The sequence below is a fragment of the Pollachius pollachius genome (genome assembly GCF_949987615.1).
Source record: "Pollachius pollachius genome assembly, chromosome: 19".
Lineage (NCBI taxonomy): Eukaryota > Metazoa > Chordata > Actinopteri > Gadiformes > Gadidae > Pollachius > Pollachius pollachius.
In genome coordinates, this window is record NC_136952.1 from 10,848,916 (window position 1) to 10,868,919 (window position 20,004).

The 20,004-nt window shown below is 42.5% G+C and overlaps 2 protein-coding genes across 2 annotated transcripts; one reads left to right on the forward strand and one right to left on the reverse strand.

Moving 5' to 3' along the window:
* The first annotated feature begins 728 nt into the window (after nt 1-728).
* Nucleotides 729-13,679, forward strand: atad1b (ATPase family AAA domain containing 1b). Its single transcript, XM_079757351.1, has 10 exons — nt 729-820; nt 1,672-1,860; nt 4,120-4,218; nt 9,589-9,709; nt 10,883-11,083; nt 11,181-11,287; nt 11,629-11,718; nt 11,829-11,879; nt 12,128-12,261; nt 12,502-13,679. Exons 2-10 carry the CDS (start codon nt 1,687-1,689, stop codon nt 12,620-12,622), a joined length of 1,098 nt encoding a protein of 365 aa, XP_079613477.1. The 5' UTR covers nt 729-820; nt 1,672-1,686; the 3' UTR covers nt 12,623-13,679.
* A 1,888-nt stretch (nt 13,680-15,567) lies between these two features.
* minpp1b (multiple inositol-polyphosphate phosphatase 1b) lies at nt 15,568-19,913 on the reverse strand. Its single transcript, XM_079757350.1, has 7 exons — nt 19,400-19,913; nt 18,920-19,111; nt 18,403-18,597; nt 17,922-18,019; nt 17,029-17,159; nt 16,568-16,701; nt 15,568-16,283 (listed from the first exon to the last, which is right to left on the reverse strand). The coding sequence occupies exons 1-7, from the start codon at nt 19,788-19,790 to the stop codon at nt 16,015-16,017; spliced, it is 1,410 nt and encodes a 469-aa protein (XP_079613476.1). The 5' UTR covers nt 19,791-19,913; the 3' UTR covers nt 15,568-16,014.
* Nucleotides 19,914-20,004: the final 91 nt, after the last annotated feature.

Consider the following 20,004-nt stretch of genomic DNA (forward strand, 5'->3'; position numbering starts at 1 on the left):
CGATTAAATGTAACATGGCACCCCGTGTGGTTGATTAACGCAAGAAGATGAGGTATTCATCCCTACAGCATGTACAACTAACATTGAAGCTGTAAACACTATATTTTCTGTATTCTTTCTTTATACACAGTCCAAATTCACGGTTCAGGACCCTGAACTATCTGCTGCTTGAATGATTTATGAATATGGCGATATTATAGGTGTTATTGCATGAATACTTGCTATGCTACACGGATAATGTACAATATATTATTTTGATTTTAAATCGAACCCACATTTTGTATATACACAGTAAATACAGTAGATAAATATTGAAGATACAATTCAAATGGCAGTAATCAAATATTATACAAGATTGACAGACGCCAAGTAATCAAATTATAGATAGCATAGTAGATACTGTTAATAATATTAAATGTGCACATTTTTAACAATATGCACTATACAAATCAATTAGTGTTGTGACATTCATGGCTTAGCTGTTTGACACAGAGTTTATTCTGCTAAAAATAGAAACGGGATGACAATATTTATGGCAACATTAACTCGCATGGGGGGTTTTTGGCTTTCAGCGAACAGAGGACAGTTGTTTGTGACCGTCCTACCGCAGAGAGATGTAGATGTTGGTTTCATAGAGAGTAGTATTTTGTTATGTTCTTTTTCCTTTACTTTCCTTTTTTTTTTCTTTTTTCTATCCAATGACTCTCCAGTCCACTAGGTGGCGGTAACGCACCCACAAACCAGACGCTCACTACACGTGCCTGTACGGCGAAGAAGATATTTATATGTCGCGCAGAAGACTTCATGGGAGTGTGACGAGGTGAGTTTTCCAGCACTGTTTCCTTTCTAAATGGCCAAATTGAATGTTTTTCTAAACCGCTTCTTCTTCTCATGTCTGTTATCGGTACGCTGCTTTCTTATCTCATGTGCACCTGAACGCCATGTTCTAAGGAGGATCTTTAGAGAGCATGCTTGTTAGAAGGTCAAGCTAACGCTAGCGATCCACCAACTCAAGCTGATATTAATGTTTCGTTTTCACTGTAGTCAGTTTCCTGTAAAAGGGTAAAAAACACACATGTCAACGCAGTCTATCTTTCATATGTTCTGTCTAAAGCACATTTGTCTCTTGTCAACATTTAACAAAACAACAAAATAGTAGTTGATGCAACTGCAACAAGAAATTGCATGTATTTGGATACGAAGCTTTTTTCTCCAAAGGAGTCAAACAGGTTCAGTGTTTTAAAAACGAAAGTGGAGCTTAAATATCTTACAGTTTCAAACATTTTAGGAATTCTGTCTAATTCAGATTATGAAGTTGCGATAGTATTATGACATATCCCCAACCAAACTAGATCAAAATCTGACACATGCACGAATGTGTTTCTATAGTGGTGAATGTTTAGTAACCACAAAGTGTTTATAATTATTATGCAACAAATAAGCACGTATGTGTGTGCTCTTACGTCATGTATTCGTCATGGTCTCTAATTACATTGATTTTACCTCAAGTTTTGTGGAACTAACATAATTATAATAATGTATTTTTGCTACAGTATGCTTAAGAAATAATTCAATAGGTGTTCAGTTTGCTTAATATTAAATCATATATAAATGAGAGTGAGAAGGGAATGCATTTTTCCACTGAATTACAATATGCTTTTTGTCTTCCAGGGCCATCTTTGAAAGATGGTTTTAAAGGAGATTCCCACTGAAAGTATCACTCGACCCCTGGGACGTAATGAGGTCCTTGGCTTGCTCTTTCGACTTACCATATTTGGTGCTGTCACGTACTTCACAATAAAATGGATGGTGGATGCCATAGATCCCACCAGGAAACAGAAATTAGAGGCACAGAAACAGGTATTGTGTGTGTGTGTGTTGTATGCATAGGCATTGTTTATATAGGAAGAGTGGCTGCTTGTTTGTTGTAAGCAGCATCAAAATGTACATTTTATAATGACCTGGAATGGGTAAGACAAACAGATCTTTTGCATTTCTGAAGTTTGGAAGCGCAAAATGTATGAATGTTAAAGGGATACTTCACCAGTGGAGATATGAAGGTTATATTAAGTAAATAATGTATAATGTATTATACATGTGAAAAAAAAATTGAAATCGGTTCATCCTAGCCTGAGTAAAGGCAGAAAGTTTCTCTCTGGCTCAAAAGTAAGAAATCCTCCAACTCCCACAGTGCATTGCGCTCGCTGCAGCGCCCGCCTGTTTCCGTTTGGAGGGGGAAGGACCCATGGTCCTAGCGCGAGTGGTAGCAAACTTTGTCTAAACATATCCCTGTGATATGTTGACTAGTTTAGACTTCTGCCCTCGTTTTTTCAAACGCATCATTTGTATATTACTGTACAGCATAAAAACATTTGCTAATTACAGTAGCTCAGCATATCAAGTATTTGTACTCAACCTTTTCTCCCCAGTTGAAATAAGTGTTTATCTTATACAGTAGGCCTACTTTAGTATAACAGCAATTGGGTTGGTAAACAAATCACAACAACCAACATGAATTCAAAGTTTTATTCACGAAAAAATATGAACTATTTTCAAAAATGAAACGTGTGGGTGCGTTTGCTAGAGTCAAAATAGTCACAGCTCATCTTGAGCATCTGCTGTCTCCTGGGAGCCACGGTACTGCCTGTCTTGTGCTGGGTAATTAGCTCTGATTGCCTGGACAACACAGGAAGCCGATACTGTCTAAGAAAGAAAGAGAACAACATTAGCAAAGCAAGATAAATTATGCCTTGAGTAGCCTATACAGCATTACACGGACTTCAAGCTAACGTAACGTAGCCTATGCTCTGCCAATAAGATCGGCTACTTTCGGATAACTACATTGTCACGTTCCCCGGGACTCAAAACCATTGTAGCAAATGTGTTGGTAAAAAAACAAACACTTACTCTATGCTCAGACGTCTGTTTCTCCCGGCGGGCTTTGGCTGGCGTTTCCAGTTCACTTTCTGGGTCCGGAAAGATGTATCCATTACCCAACAGTTCAGATGAGGCGTGAAGCCTGGGTGAGAGGTTACAAACATGGCCCCGTCCTTGCCAGATTCAGCCATTTATTCTAGAAGAAACTGGCATTGCTGAAATTCGCTGCAGCACAGGGACTCTGTGTTTAGTGTCTATAGGCGAACACAGCAAACCGGCACGCTCCGACTCCTCGTCCTCGGGTAAGGCTTGTTCAGCTGCAGCCGCAGCAGCCTCCTCCTCTATTTGTGTAAATTCTTCCTGGCTGTATTCTGGCTCGTACTAATAGCCCTGAATGTCCGAATCCAACAATAGATTTTCAAAATCTACTTTGGCTGTTTCACATTGCAAATTTATTCTCTAGCTAAGCGGTGAAGAAACATGGTGGACATTGTGTTTACATCTTGTACGCCAGCTCCCGCCCCCTCTCATTCCTTATTGGTGGGCTCACAAATTTGTGGAATCAGTGGTATGTAGTCCTCGGCCCTTCTAGCAGGCAAGCAAAGTTCTCCCGGGATGACGTCAAACGTGTCATTTGACGTCATCTCGGGAGAAAATTAGATCAGGAAAGCTGGGCCAAGGGAAGACTGGGTTAGACTGAGGGGAAAAAACATTTTTTTTATATTATAATAGTGATTTTATAATGATAGAACGCCGGTTCTGAAAGGGTGAAGTATCCCTTTAAGACTCCCAGTTGGTAAGCGGAAGAATTGAAACAACTCATTAACACTGGCCAATAACTGACTGCAGCTGTGTTAAGCAAACTGGTGTAGATCAGCTGACTGTCTGGGTGGTGTTAGTGGGAAGGGTTTAGGGAGTGTTGATGGTCAGATTCTTGTATACAAAGAGAGGGGTACACATCCATAAAACTAATATATTGTACAAATAAAAATTCTATACATTTTATTTTGTAGAATAAATCAGTTGTAGGATGCGATCACTATCGATTAACATGGACTACAGACATATCAGTTTTTTTAAATACAAGCTAGTGGAAATGTAACACATTGCGACTTCAGCCTGCAAACGTTGGCATGTTTTCCTTTTGATTAAATACGAGCCACATAGTAAACTATAATGCTGTCCACCATATAACAACATATATCATATAATTCTCTTTCTTTCTGTTCCCCCTCACGACAGGCGGAGAAGTTGATGCGTCAGATCGGAGTCCAGAACATCAAGCTCTCTGAGTATGAGATGAGCATCGCAGCGCACCTGGTAGACCCCCTCAGCATGCAGGTACACACACTCTTACTCATTCCCACTTGCTCAGTATGCATAGCACATGGGCCTAAATAAAATAGGTGCAGGGTCAAAGTAGAGGGATAATAAGTTATGTACAGTAAAGAACAGTAGCTTTATATGTCCGTCGACATTTATAAATAAGTGAAAAACTATTAGGCAATACACAACTAACAAATAAAAAATAACCGTGTCACTGCATATCATCAAAATAGATTCTCAAACAAATTTCTGAACAGAACCGCAAATTGCAACCATATTCAAATTTCTATAGCCCTTAATCACCATTACAGTCTCAAAGGGCTTAACAGGCCAAATATTTATGACACCCCCCTTTACCCAAGCCTCCACAAGGGCAAGAAAAAACTCCCTTGAAATAAGCAAGGAAGAAATCTTGAAAAGAAACGCATAGTAGGGGATTCCTTCTTCCAGGGATGGTCAGGAGTGCAATGGGTGCCATAATTGACATACAGGTAAATACATGCACATCATGTTAAAATGGTGATGTGGTGCTGGCCGGTTGACCATGAGGAGAGTCCAGGCATCCAGTCCAGTCACCGCAACATTCTAGAACAGACAGAATAGTGAATTAGAACGGAACAGTACATAGTGGGAATGTATACTGTATTAACAAAAGCACAAACAAACAGAGTGGTCTTCACTTCGCATCTGTCGTTTTCACACTCCTATGTTCCAAATGCAAGATCTTAGAGGTGCGTTTTGAGCTTTCCTTTGAATAGCTCCACAGAGTCAGCTTCCCTGATCACTTGTGCCAGCCTATTCCATAGGAAGGGGGCTCGATAGGCAAACGCTCTCTGTCCAGCCGATTTCTTTTTAACCTTCAGCAGTGAAAGAAGGCCAGCCCCCGAAGACCGGAGGGAGTGAGTAGGACTATAAGGAATGATCAGGTCCTTCAGGGAGGATGGAGAAAATCCATGCAAGGCTTTATAGGTTAGCAGTAGCACCTTAAAGTCCGATCTGAAAGTTATTGGTAGCCAGTGCAGAGAGGCGAGAATAGGTGTGATATGATCAAACCTTCTCGTTCTGGTCAGCAGTCTAGCTGCAGCATTCTGTACAAGCTGTAGACTTTTTGTGGTAGATTTTGGTAGTCCCGAGAACAGTGCATTGCAATAATCCAGTCTTGATGAAACAAATGCATGAATCAGTGTCTCTGCATCCGCTGCAGATAACATTGGTCTGATTCTTGCAATGTTTCTCAGATGGAAAAAGGCAATTCTAGTTATACTTCTAACATGTTGGTTAAAGCACAGTTGAGGGTCGAACAGGACACCAAGATTTTTGACAGATGCACTCTCTGGGATGGCAAGGCCATCCAACAGTCTCAACAGTGAGACATCCTCAAACTCTCTCCGGTCCCGCTTCGAGCCGATAATTATCAGCTGTCTTCCCAGTGTTAAGATGTTGGAAGTTTTGTGACATCCAGCCCTTCACCGCAGCCAGACAGGACTCAACCCTCTGGATCTGAGCCGAGTCCCCTGAATCTACAGGAATGAAGAGCTGGGTGTCATCCGCTTAGCAGTGGAAACTAATTCCGAAGCTGCGGATAACGTCGCCCAAGGGAAGCATGTAGATTGCAAAAAGTAATGGACCAAGGACCGACCCTTGTGGTACGCCAAAGCGTAGTTTGCAGTGTTTTGATTCTGAACCCTCATGGAGCACGAATTGGGTTCTATCTGTGAGGTACGATTCAAGCCAAGCAAGAGCCCCGAAACCAACATAGTGCTCAAGACGGTGAAGAAGAGTGCTATGGTCGATCGTGTAGAACGCAGCACTCAGGTCCAGCAGCACAAGCATTGAGCTTGTATTTTTATCCAAGGCAAGAAGGATGTCATTTACAACTCTTGTAACAGCAGTTTCAGTTGAGTGGAAATTCCTGAACCCTGACTGGAAAGGTTAGAAGAGATTGTTCCTCGTCAGATAATTGACAATTTGCTTTGCTACAATCCTTTCCTGTACCTTGGACAGGAAGGGCAGGTTCGATATAGGCCGATAGTTCCTGACTAATTCAGGGTCTAGGCCAGGCTTTTTGAGTAGCAGTTTTATCACCACAGCCTTGAAATTGGAGGGAACATTTCATGTTGAGAGCGAGAGATTCATAAACGAGAGGATTGCAGGCCCGACAGTGGGAAGAAGTTCTTTGACAACCTTGGAAGGGAGAGGATCCAACATAGAAGTTGTTGGTTTCAATGCCTTTATCACCTTTTCAAGTTCCACCAGAGGAATTGCCTTGAACTCCAAGAGAGTTGCGTCAGAGTTCCCCATCATACTGGGCAGGACCCCATCCTGCCCCACAGGATGTGTAGGACAAGCTGCACGGCAAGCACCAATTTCCTCTCTAATCGATTGAATCTTATTCTCAAAGAAATCCATGAATTCACCTGCCACGATGGAAGAACCTACTGTCTCAGTCTGATTCTGAGTCAGACTCTTCACCGTGTCAAAAATAAACTTGATTGTTTCTATTCATGTTGATGATACTGGAAAAGTAGGCGTTCCTGGCAGTAGTCAGCGCACCCTTATAGGTGAGCAGACTGACTGTTTTTTCAATGATCGTTTTTTGATTACGAGCGGAGCAGCTGAATCAATGGCAGCAGATAGGGCAGCGTTGAGGTCATCAGTAAGGCACTCCACAGAACCCCTATAGTTACAAAGAGGAGCAAGTGAACGGGCTAACTTATCTGCCATCGCTGTAATGGTTGCAGGTGTGATGCGGCGACAGCTGAAAGTAGCCTGCTGATCGTTGCAGGGGCAGGATACCACCACCTTGAAAGTGAGCAAAAAATGGTCTGATAAAGCCAAGGTGTAGGGAGAGACCACTAGCTGTGAAATGTCTACACCGCAGGTCAAAACGAGGTCCAGCGTGTTTCCATCGATGTGGATTGGGTGCTGGACGAGCTGTTTGAAGCCAAGCGTATCTGTAATGGACAGAAAAGCCCTTGCGAGGGCATCAGATGGGTTATTCACATGAATGTTGAAATCCCCAATGAGCAAAATATTGTCTGAATATGTAGCCAGATCAGCTGCAAAATCAGAAAACTCATCAACTCGTTTCGCTTGTCGGGGAGCTGAGGAGCAGAACGCAAGCACCTCAAAGGATCTGAATATATATCTATTCTTTGGCTTTAAATTAAGCTTAGAATTAGATATCAGGGCTACTCCACCACCTTTCTTAACTTCTCTAGATATTTGGGCGCTAACATAATTGGGGGGAGTAGCTTCGTTTAGGGCTAAAAACTCATCTGGTTTTAACCAGGTTTCACAAAGGCCCAGTATGTCGATCTTATCAACAATTAGATCATGGACCAAGAGCGCCTTAGATGAAAGCGACCTTATATTCATGAACCCTATTCTGAGTGCTTCCATTTTATTATTTTCAGAGGGAGTCCAGTTAACACTCAGCTCTGAAGCGATCAAGGGGATGGTGCGATTTCGACATACTGGTCGCGGCCCTCGCCTGCGGGTTTTACACCTCGAGACAGTGCGAGGCCGCACCACTGTACATATAGGTACAGCGTTATTTTCAGAGGGAGCCTGGTTAACACTCATCTCTGAAAAGATTGGTGCAATAGATACATCTTCCTGATAAACTGGTTCAGCTAACCCATCTGCTGTTGTAGACTCTGCAACGTAAACTATCATGTTGCTAGCAGGTTTGCGAAACTCCTGCAACCCAGCGTGCTGTGAGTGGATGAGTCACGCCTGGCTAAGACATCTATCTATGTTTTTTGACATAATTGAGGCGCCTAATCCAGTAGGGTGTAGGCCGTCTCTCATGAGCACACCAGGGCGGCCCCACAAGGAGGGCAAGTTATCTATGAAACCAAAGCCCTGCTCTGAACTATATCGTGCCAGCCAGCGATTTAGAGGCAATAATCTACTATAACGCTCATCATTACCCTTATCGGGTAGAGGGCCAGAGAGAATTAATCGATGCCGACACATCTTCCTGGCGAAGTCACAAAGCCTAGCAATGTTGCTTTTTTTGACCTCAGTTTGTCTCGTCCTAGCATCGTTGGTGCCGACATGAACTACAATGTTGTCGAAACTAGTGTCAGTGTTTGGTGCATCTAATCTAACTCCGTGTGTGGTCTGACCGCATGCCAGCACCCTAAGATTAGCTTTAATGTCGGGAGCCCTGGCCCCGGTTAGGCAAATAATTTTTGCTGGCGAGTGTAGTCTAACTTAACGTGTAACAGAGTTGCCTATGACTAGCGTTTTTACCCCCGAAAAAGACTTGCGAGGCAGGCTACTGACAGCAGCCTGCCTCGCACGTGGTGCTGCCGACAGGATTGCCTTGACGGAGTCACTGCTAACGATAGCGTTAGCTCTACGACTCCGCCTGGCGGGTCTCTTCTCTGTACTTTCTGGAGTATGTTTTCTTTATGCTCGCTACCCTTTCATCCTCTAACTGACATATACGTCTCTCTAACAGAGCTATCTCATCCATGAGAAAGGCGGAACAAGAGCAACCGGAATCCATGCTTACCGTGGTTGATGCAGACGGAGCTGCAACGAGGAAACAGCGAATACAATACAGAGTTTGCAGAACAGGTCGCAGATATAAATACCGGGAAAAATAGATACAAACCGAGATACATACCGAGATAGCAGGTCGATGCTAAGCGTCCTGCTAACCAAACCAAACAAACCAAGCCGGCTACCCGGGAGTTGCGTCTGCGGCGTCACACGGCAGCCCCGGGTCAGCCTGTGGAGAGAGAGCACTGGTCTCGTTGCTGCTCATCACATTGATGCATGATTCTATTGCAAGCGGTTGCCAGATACAAGCAGTTGATAAATGAACTACAGCTCTATTTATCTATGAGTAGTGGGCAGCCCTCTTTATGGCACCCCGGGACCAACCTCCAGTTGTAACATGTAGGTCTCTGTGGATGTTATGGTGGTAGGAAACCGGGAAGAAACTCACGATAACACGGGAGAACATGCCAACTCCAAACAGAAAGGTCCCCCCCCCCCCCCCCCCCGGGGTTCAAACCCAGGACTTCTTGTTCTTAAATGTATGCTTGTGTCTCCTCATGTGGTGTTCTCCTCCCCATGTCTCCTCTTTACTTCTTACCTCATCCCATTTTCTCTTGCCTCTTAACCCTGCCCTTCCCTCTACTCTCTTCTGTTCTCTTCCCTCTGTCTCCTTATCTCTCCTTCGCTTGCCTCCTTTCTCCTCGTCCAATCACTGGTTCTCTCCTTGTCCCTGCTCTCCTTGTGTCTCCTTTTCTTTTCTATATTGTATCCTCTCTCTCTTTTCCTTTCTCTGCTCTCTACTCATCTTATATGCTCTGTCTCTCATTCGCCTGCATTCCCTCCCTCCACGTCTCTCCTCTCTGTGGGTAGATCATGTGGCGGGACATTGCTGGCCTGGACGAGGTGATCACTGAGCTGAAGGACACGGTCATACTGCCCGTTCAAAAGAGACACCTCTTCGAAGGATCAAAACTCCTCCAACCGCCCAAAGGTAAGAAGGAGGAGTGGGATTTCTAACTTGACAGCCATTGTAACATCATAGATTTGAACTGACCCCATTGTAGCAGCCCTTGACATCGAAATAAGCGGAGAGTCTCTGACGGGTGCAACTTTTTTATTGTGGTATTCTTTTGTCGATATAGCACCGTGAAACTAGAAAAAGTAACACAAAATGGTTGCACTATTACACAAATATATTAACATCAGTGCAGTACAATTTCCATGTTCACAAATTAAAGAAAGTAACACTAGTCTCTTAATATTAAGATAACATTCATGTGTGTGCAAACTGCATGAACATCTGAAAGACCATCACAATATTCAGTTGAATTCAAATATTATTCCAATACAGGAAATAAAGGAATGACAGAAAACATATTTCAGTACAACAAAGAAAACTTAAACGTGTGCATTGTTTGCTTCACTTACATAAAGACACCAAACATAATCACACTAAAAGGTTACAATAAACTAACATACCTTGCTCCGCTTGCCAAGGGTGCAAGACGAGGGAAAATCAATACAGGTTACATTCACCGGACATTCATGGGTCAGCTGTTAGCTTGCTTCACACACTATGCACGGACATAAAACGGCATAGAAATACTACCGGTGAAAGACACATGAACTATAAAACTTACATACAAAATGTTTCAATATGAACCCAACATTTATAGAACCAAAGTACAGGCTTTAAGACATGTTGAACTTACGTTTTCGACGCGACTACGCGCAAGACACGCATCGCCGTGATAGCTGCTGCGCGCTTCAAAAAAGGTACCGGGCGAAACATAAACAAAAGGTTCTGGGGCGCAATACAGGTGAATACACAGTAGGTCCGTTACACCCATGCATCAAAATGATTTCTTTTGGCTGTTTGAAATGATTGAACCAGTGTCCTCTTGTGGCGGAATCTGCCATGCAGTACAGCTTGGACATTCCTTCCGGAAATGGACACTGGAGAAATCAATAATTATATATTTATTTTCATACATTTTTTATTTACAATTAAACTGATAATGAAAATTTCTTGCTGAAAACGAATACTTGAGAATCCTATGTCGACATTTCTTTAGTATAGCACATGGTTAATTCTTAAGAGCGATACATGCATTATTATTATTTTTTTTAATCTTAAACTGTGTCCCCCTTCGCGGTGCTTTAGGTGTACTGCTCTATGGCCCACCCGGCTGTGGAAAGACTCTCATCGCCAAGGCGACAGCCAAAGAGGCGGGCTTCCGGTTCATCAACCTGCAGCCGTCCACGCTGACTGACAAGTGGTACGGTGAATCCCAGAAGCTGGCGGCTGCTGTCTTCTCACTGGCTGTCAAACTGCAGCCATCAATTATTTTTATCGATGAAATAGGTATGTGACAAGCACACACACACATACGCCCCACACACCAGACACAACACACCACACACGCTGCATTTCGATTTTGTAATGGTTGGTTCTGGTTTAGACTCGTTCCTGCGCAGCCGCTCCAGCAATGACCACGAGGCCACAGCCATGATGAAGGCCCAGTTCATGAGTTTATGGGATGGCCTGGACACCGACTTCAACTGTCAGGTATACGCTAGTTGATGTACTCCTCGGTTGTAGACATGGATTCAGGAATAAAAAGGAGCACGCGGGAGTAGCTCAACTGGACTCCCCTCCCATATCCAAGCTTCTTTTTTTTTGGATCACCAATTTCGATTCCGAAAGTTACTTTCAGTGGTATAATTTACGGTATATTGCTAGCTCTGAGTTTAAACCACGAATGTCCAATATCTAATGCACTCAATACAAATAGTTGACTTCGGTCGGGCAGTTGCCATTTCATCCCCATTGTGTTCTTGCCATCTCTTCTTCCTTCCAAATGTATTTTCTTGCACTCTGTCTAAACAACACTATGATTCTCTCTCAAGGTGATAATAATGGGCGCCACCAATCGTCCTCAGGATCTGGACTCTGCCATCCTCAGGAGAATGCCCACCAGGTTCCACATCAACCAGCCGGTACGTACACACAACACCAGACACAACGCAGTGAAACCATCCATAGGGATATGGGATTCATGAAGGGAAATCCAGAATGCCCATTCAACTCTCTCCCTCTCTCCTTCAAGGGTCTTGCGCAGAGAGAGCAGATTCTCAACCTGATCTTGGACAATGAAAGTGTACGTATATCACACTGAACGTAATTCACGGTAACATCGGGTCTTCTTGAATGCTAGAATGCCTTCCAGCTGATGTTCACAGTGAGACACAACTTCCCAGACGTAAAAGAAAGAATTGCAAATTGGATTATTTTGTCGACGAATGAAACATGTCACCGATGCAACGGACCACGTCAACCAATGATATTTGAGTCGCTCAAAGAGATTGTGTGTGTGTGTGTGTGTGTGTGTGTGTGTGTGTCTCTCAGGTGGAGGAATCGGTGGACCTCTCCGACATTGCGCAGCAGGCCGAAGGCTTCTCAGGAAGTGACCTCAGAGAGATGTGCCGCGACGCCGCCCTGCTCTGCGTCCGAGACTTTGTGCACACGCAGAAAGCTGACAGGTACCGCGACGCATGAGACCCCACACCACATGACCCCCCACCAAATCATGAGTGAGTTTGGTTCAAAAACCCTTGGGAGCAGTAATTCAGGAAGTAGAGCAGGCTGTCTGTCAAAGGGAGTGTGGCTGCCTCCAGATGTCACTGTCATGTGAGGTATTCATTGTGCCACTGTCCAAATACAATCCAGTTGCCGTTGTGTTAAGTACATCGGTCCTTCCTTTGTGTCCATCTCCCTGACAGTCTGACAGAGGACTACATCCGACCCATCCAGCAGTCGGACCTCGAGAAGGCCATTGGCAAGATGAGGAAGTCCAAGTCTGCCGCGGGTCAGAACCCCCTCATGCACATTGCATTGGACTGAAGACACTCTCACGCACACAAACACACACCTACACAACCGGAAGATTTATTTTATGGCGTATCATGGTGTAATTTAATCAACAATATACAGCTCATACAACGTTTTACAAACGCGTATGGGAAGGTGGTGGTCTTTCTGACCTCCGTGGTCCTTCAAGTTGTCTGCCCGTTTAAAGTGTTGAAGACTGTTTTGTCCCCGTGTGTGAAACAGATGCGAAGTAGGATTGATTGCAACTTGATGTATTGAAGGCGTCTACAGTGTCAGGGTCTAGAAAACAATAAATGATCAAACGTACAGTGAAGCAGTGAGTGAGGCATTTCTTTTCATTAACTTCCTCCCGAGAGGTTACATAATTTAAGCCATTGTTGTCTCTTAAAATAGTGTAGTGTACAATGGCCTTTATGCAAAGAGACATTCATATTTCCCCGTTCTGTCTCACACCAACAATTTATTTTGGACATTTGAAATGATAATTTCAGTTGCTGCAATTAAATGCCACGCAGTAATGGCAAAAACCTTCCAATGATGACAGAAAATGTACATTGCCAAAGTAGTTATATTTATGCACCATTAGGAAGTGCTGTATATTGATGTCGTGCCATTGCTCGTGACACACAGTATGCTTATCATTTAATCTACTGAAGACTCACTGCTATGAAACCTAAGCCTAAAGTGAAGCATTAGAAATCAGTAAATAATGCAAGATTGTGGGTACAAAATTAGAAATGCTTGTTATGCTAGATTTCATACGGAGTCTGGACACACTGAAAGTCTGATCAATTGTAAATGATTGTGATGAATTATAATGTATTTGGTCAACTTAAATTCACATTTTTCTTAGTTCAATAAAATATTATGATCAGAGCGCTTCAGATCCCTCAATAGAGATCAGTTATTCGTCCTCTTTTGCTAAAATGTCCAGTCACAAAAATACATATTGGTCACATTCATGCCAAGGTTTTTGCAGTAGTAAATCTGTAAATGTTTTCTATATCCTTGAAGTGTACTTTGTTTTTTTACGTTCTGTGTTTTAATAAATGTGGGTTAAGAAATGTTATCCTTCGGTTTCAGGTTAACCAATACACGTGTCATTTGCTTCTTGCAATAGGAGTTTTACCTATTAAGTTATGTAAATGCTTATAAATAGGGGAACATATGGTGTAAAAAAAAAAAAAAAGCACTTCAACTGATGTTTTACATTCTAAGTTAAGGGTGGACAGCTTGGAGTTTCAACTCTGTATACAGGTTTTCTGATTGCTTAGCCACCCTCTTTTGAACGTTCGGCTATTTTGCAAGACTCACTTATCACAAAATCTTATACCAAACAAACAAAACATGACATCTCTTGCAAAAGCAGAAATTCTTAAAAACTTTTGCAAAAAGACTCAATACAAATAAGGAAAAAGTTATTTATTATTTTCTCAGTGTGCTTTTGTTTGAGGAGTGTTTTGGACTACTACTTCTCCAGCATCATGCAGAGTATTCTTCAATAGAAGAATTTCTCAATGTGGTATTGCAATTGGAGAAATTGTGCATCAATGTAGAGACCAATGCGCAGAGTTCTGCTCGAAGTGTAATTCGGTTGCAGAATGAGTGGGCAGCAATGAGATGTGTTTACAGTTTTGCATAAAGCGTGTTTTATGCTAAACACATTTTATGGTTCTAATGTTTGGTATGATGAAAATTCAGTTTGGCTTACTTGGTAAAAGCATTGGCAAGTGTTAATGGTTTCAGAGACATCCTTTCAAGAATTTCAGGTTTTAAGCATTCAGAAAAAACTGGTTATTATAGAATTGGTGGGATTATTTTTCAATATCTTATGTAAAACGGGTACAATTCCAATGTAAGAATGCACTGTCAAGAGAGCACTACTTTCTATAGAGGCCATACTGATTCATTACCTCTAAGGAACTCCACAGAAGGATAAGAAGGGAAGAATTGAAGACCGTTGATGTGTACTCATGGCGTGGTTTAATTGTGTATTTTCCTTGTGAATGATAAAACTATTGTGGGTGCTTTGAGTAGGCTGACATTTTCAGTTAAAGGGTGTTTTTAGATTTGTCATTGGGCTGGTGTTGATTTTATTGGTTCATTAAAATTACATAAGACGCAAAGTTTTGTCCAATGCATCACTCAACTTTTGGAACGGTGTGTAGGATTAGTGCTGACTTTCTACAAACAATGTCATTGTAAAGTAAAGTGATTTAAATTGGACTTAAAGTCGCAATGTGAAACATTTAAACTAACTTGTAGCTTAAAATGACTTGGACGTATCTCAATGCTGGACGATAGTGATTTGAATGTTATCAATAAAAGCACATCCTATAAATTATATATTCTACAATTAAAGTGCTTGCCAGCACCTCTTTCTTTTTTCCGAGAATCATACTAATCGACACGCCCAGAAACCCTCCCACAAATGCCTCCCAGCTAGCCGAGCTACGCTAGTTGACATCACACAGTTAGTCAGTTAGTGGACTGAACACTTACTGAGTTTATTGATACCAAGTCTCCCGCCTACTAACTGGGAGCGGCTCAGTCTTGTACATTTAGACTTTAAATTGAATTATTTTACAAGGTAAATCCCGCATTACATTTGGTTTGACTAGCTATGTAATGGTTATGCTGTCTACTTTATTTGAATTGCTGTTCAGGAATTTAATTAAAGGTCAAGTTTACCTAATCAATGAGAAGAATGTTTATTAAAGCTTGTAATGAAAAAAGGCACATTTTGACATCCATGTCAGAGCTAAAATTTCCATAGAAATTATCCCATCACCAAAAATGGAATTGCTTAAAAAACTAATGCAAACTGGTATTTCAAGATAAAAAAGCTAAATAAACTAACTACTTTGGTAATGATTTCAGGAAAATATAATAAATCCCAGTGTTTAACTCAGTGTAAAAAAAAAAACACCCACACACTCAAATCAGTCAAACACTCAAACAGTAGAAAAATAATTTAAATGATGTAACAGTATTGAATAACAATATAATAATTGCCTTATGACAAAATCCTATTTTCTAACCAAAGCCATGTGTAAACTTAAAATATATTAGTTTAAAATATCCCTAAATCAGTCAAAATGAAAACTAATCTCAAATCCCACAATGTTTCAATACAAAATCCAAGATTAAATTACCCATAACCATAAATATATAAAGCTTTTCATGATCAAAATGGAACTGGCAGCCTGGAAAGACAAGTAATATATCTGACCTACCTGAAAATACCCTATTAGGTTTCACCAAAAAGGTAATAGATTCTGTACCGTGAGAGTCTTACTCAAGAAAAGTGTCTTCTCTGTTTGTAGAACCTATATAATGCCTCTTTGTAGTCCAGTCAGAATGGGATTGACCAGGCGCTCCTCTATTGGTGAGCTGTGAGGTTTCTACAGTTCGGTGTTTCCATGGTGACCCCGATACTGTGGCCGGATTCCAAACTCGCACTCCTTCTGCGCGTCGCATCCCTCCAACAGCTCCCGGTATTTCTGGCGAACTTCACTGTACAGGGGCACTTCTGTCTCCGACGTCAGCCCCGGGAATCGAACCGGCGTCTCGTTCAGGAGGAACTGGACTCGGGGTCCGTCGCGACAGTCGTACAGGATGAAGAGCATGTTGGCGGCGTAGGGGACGATCTCACTGGTACGGAAACTTCGCCCTGAAAGAAAAAGAAAGGGGGGGGAGGACTTCATATTTAAAAAAAGTTTATGATGTTTGATTTACTACTATGTTTAGATTTGAATATACAATTACAATGATGCAAAAACACACACTAGAAAGGAAACGCACACAAGCCAGGCAGAAATATAACGCTTCTGAAATTATATTTTAATAAATGCACAAACTCAAGCATGCACACAGTCATTTTGGGAACAAGGATGTTTGTTATGTACAAGGGGTCTTCCAAAATGGAGCTTACACACAAACACACACACACAGTACCGTGCTGTTGGGAGTAGTTGTCTGCGGTGGGCGGGGCAGGGTCCTTGTAGAGGCCGAGCAGGGACAGAAGGGGGAGCAGCGTCTCGCCGTGCCCCACCTGGACGGTCACGGCCTCGGGCAGCTCCTGGCCTAGCCTGGGCGCAGGGCACCAACACACAATGAACACAAGCAAACAGACCAGGGAGGAGATGTGAAGGAGAGTTGGGACTCCCACACAGGCTGTTCTTTGTTAGAGAGAGACAACGGCTAAATGCGTTACATGTTTTATATCCTTTTGTTATCACCAGCATTTTCTAAATGCTGTCCAGTTATAACTAAAACAGTGTTTAGGCCATATTTAATAAACCACTTGAGTTGGCCACCATTGGCTTGATCTTGTCAACATAGCACGTCATACATGCTACATCCGGGTGGTGGATAAAACTGGGTTACAGTAGACTAAAAAGTGCAGACTAAAGGACCTGAGGTGCTGGACGGCCAGCTCCAGCCGGTTGAACAGGTCATGGAACAAAACACAGCTGGACCTGCTGTTGATGCTGTGGCCATGACCCCTCTTCCAAAACTGCTTCAGGTCATTCTTATACTCCAACACCTGGAGAGAGACAGGGAGAGAGAGACATACAGGATGAAGAGAAAGAGGACTTTAGATTATAGATAGAATAAAAACGTTTTTCTGATTGCTTAGCCAACATCTTTGAACGTTTGAACGGCTATTTTGCTAGACTCAGTTACCACAAAACCTTATACCAAACTAACAAAACATGCCACATCTCTTGCAAAAGCTCAAATTCTTAAAAAAACTATTTTGCAAACAATGTTTTGGACTGATACTCATCCAACAACATGCAGAGTATTCTTCAATAGAAGAATTTGTCAATGTGGTATCGCAATGGATAAATTGTGTATCAATTTAGAGACCAATGCGCAGAGTTCTGCTAGAAGTGAAAAATTCAGTTGCAAAATGAGTGGGAAGTAGTTCACAGTTCACAGATTTGCATAAAGTATGTTTTATGCAAAACACTGTATTATTCTAATATCTTTCTTATGTGGAGAAGGGATTGTTGAAACAGCAGAAGGGAGGGGATAAAGAACCTAGACTCTCCAGACCATTGTCTGCTTACCTTATTTCTGTACTAGAATAATTCTGAACGTGTCCTTGCTAAAGGCGGTATGTTCCTAACACCTTACTCGTTGCATTAAGTATCACACTTTTACTTGAGTCGTGGTAGAGGTCAGTGGCTGATTAGCGACGATCAAAGCTCATTCCCTCAAAACATGTACAATATTAACAATAAATGTAACAATGACTACCCAGTAGTACTCGATGTGTCATGGGGGTGAACCATGGCCGTACCTTAGCGTCATTCAGGTCGAAGAGGTGGCACCATGGGGTGTGCAGGGACTTGATGGCAAACTCGTAGGCACACAGGAAAAACGCTGCCTCCACCATGTCTGAGGGGTGGGGGAAGTGATGAAGAGCAATGCATTACCTAATGCTAACCATTACAACCGTACATGCTCTATCCTGGGATCAAGCCCAGGACCTTTGGGATGGTGTCAAACATCCAAGCCTCTAAGCCCACAGCCTCTTTCCCATATCTATACATGGGATCGCCGACAACATTGTCAATCATGTTGGCAATAATGACAACAATGTGCTTTTGAGTGCCGTTTGTTGTAGGTCTGATCCCCGTGGACACCGCTCTTTTGTTACCTTTGTAGGTATAGCTTCTTTCTGCAGGGCAGAGTCAACATCAAACAAGGCGTGCTATTTGCCTACAGCCACATGACATGCGTGTCCCTACGAAACACTGAAAGTGTGTTTTAGGCCAAACCTGGCGTGACGCGTTCATAGGGCACGTTGAGCTGTTGGGCCATCTTCCTCCGAACGTCTCCCATCTCCGGCCCCTCTTTGAACTTCTTCACCTCCGCCAGGGCAGTCCTGTTGTTTACCACGGCCTCCACAAAGCCGCGGCAGTGCTCAAAGAAACGCATGAGTTTGTCGTTCACCTCATGTCGATACCACACCTCTGGAAGGATGTGGGTGAAAGACGGCATGATTGTGTCAGGACCGTGTTGTGGTTTAGGGCATTCAACCCCCAACCAAGAATAACCCTTCTTCTGGGGTTCAAACCCCAATGTCTACACCTGTAGATGACCATGCATAGGACTCCTAACTGTAATCTGCTCATTAATGGGATGCCCCTACTAACAATGGTGCTGCAAGTCCCTTTGGATAACAGTATCTGCCTAATAATTAAAGCAGTAGCAGTGAAAATAGAGATAGAGAGCGAGGGAATCATTGTTTTACATATACACTGTTTTTGTATGAGCTCTTTGTTATGTTCTCACCTTCCAGCCCCCAGTGTTTGTGAAGGCCTTGTTGAAAGGCCTCGATGCTGTCCACACAGCGGTGCTTGGAGCTGGTCTGAAACCTGATACGGTGATGTCTCAGATTTGCTTCGCTGAGTAAAGACGGAAACAGCTTGGACAATCGCACAGCCAAATGTCTGTGGTCGTCTCTGCCTTTCTCTACAAGTTTGCCTGGAGGTTAGGACGACACACAAAATGTATTGAGGTCCCGGTGTTACACTGGGTGATTATAATTTTGATGATCATTTGAATGAAAGGTTTCAAGCACAAAGCAGTCTAGGTCTATATGTAGGGATCACTGACAAGCCATCTTTATTCTCTTTGTATAAAAGCGTCTAGAGGACAAATTGGGAAGCGTTGTTATGACCGATATATATGCAAAAGTGAAAGACCATGCTAGGTCTTTATCAAAGAGAGAGTGACGTCATGATGACTGACACGCTTATCAGTAGTTCTTACCATCCATGTCATCAGTATACCACATCTTCCAGGAGCTTTTGATCTCCTCCAACCATGTTTCATCGTTGGAGGCTTCGTTTATCACCAAATCATACAGGCGTTGCATTCGCTTTATGTTTTTAACGGTGGGATATCTGGTCCCATGTCGTATGATTGCAGTTACATGAACGGGCTTACACCCTTCAGATGAAGTCGGTATTAAAAGCGATTTATTGACCAACGTAATGTTGCCTAACAAATAAGGGTTTACCTCTTCATACCGCCCTTTCGTTCCAAAATAGTTGGCTATCGACGGTATACTCGAGTATGCGACAGAGCAGTAAGAAAGTCGAGTCAAGGCAAGACTGAAAGTGGTCAAAATTAAACTTTGTTTTGATAATATGCTTGTCATTTTTCGATTGAAATGCACGATTATTATTATATGCAAGATACGGTTTAGTGTCTACCTGCTTAAATGAAAAATGAGTATAACTCGCTGTTACGTGTCTATTTTCTAGTTGCTTTGTTGATGTTCCGTGTGCTTGTCAACTTTGAACTCTGCAATAGGTACCGCTGGACGACTAAAACGTTTCCAGGAGTTCTTTGTAGTCAGGAAAAATATATTC

What these genes read in the sequence shown, in the direction of transcription:
- minpp1b (XM_079757350.1), bottom strand. Translation starts at nt 19,790, where the DNA reads ATGACAAGCATATTATCAAAACAAAGTTTAATTTTGACCACTTTCAGT. An exon ending in TCGACCTGAATGACGCTAAG is followed by an intron (nt 17,160 to 17,921) that starts GTACGGCCATGG and finishes GTCTCTCTCCAG; the next exon opens with GTGTTGGAGTATAAGAATGA. An exon ending in CAACTACTCCCAACAGCACG is followed by an intron (nt 16,284 to 16,567) that starts GTACTGTGTGTG and finishes TTTTTCTTTCAG; the next exon opens with GGCGAAGTTTCCGTACCAGT.
- atad1b (XM_079757351.1), top strand. Translation starts at nt 1,687, where the DNA reads ATGGTTTTAAAGGAGATTCCCACTGAAAGTATCACTCGACCCCTGGGA. An exon ending in ACTCCTCCAACCGCCCAAAG is followed by an intron (nt 9,710 to 10,882) that starts GTAAGAAGGAGG and finishes GCGGTGCTTTAG; the next exon opens with GTGTACTGCTCTATGGCCCA. An exon ending in ACACCGACTTCAACTGTCAG is followed by an intron (nt 11,288 to 11,628) that starts GTATACGCTAGT and finishes TTCTCTCTCAAG; the next exon opens with GTGATAATAATGGGCGCCAC.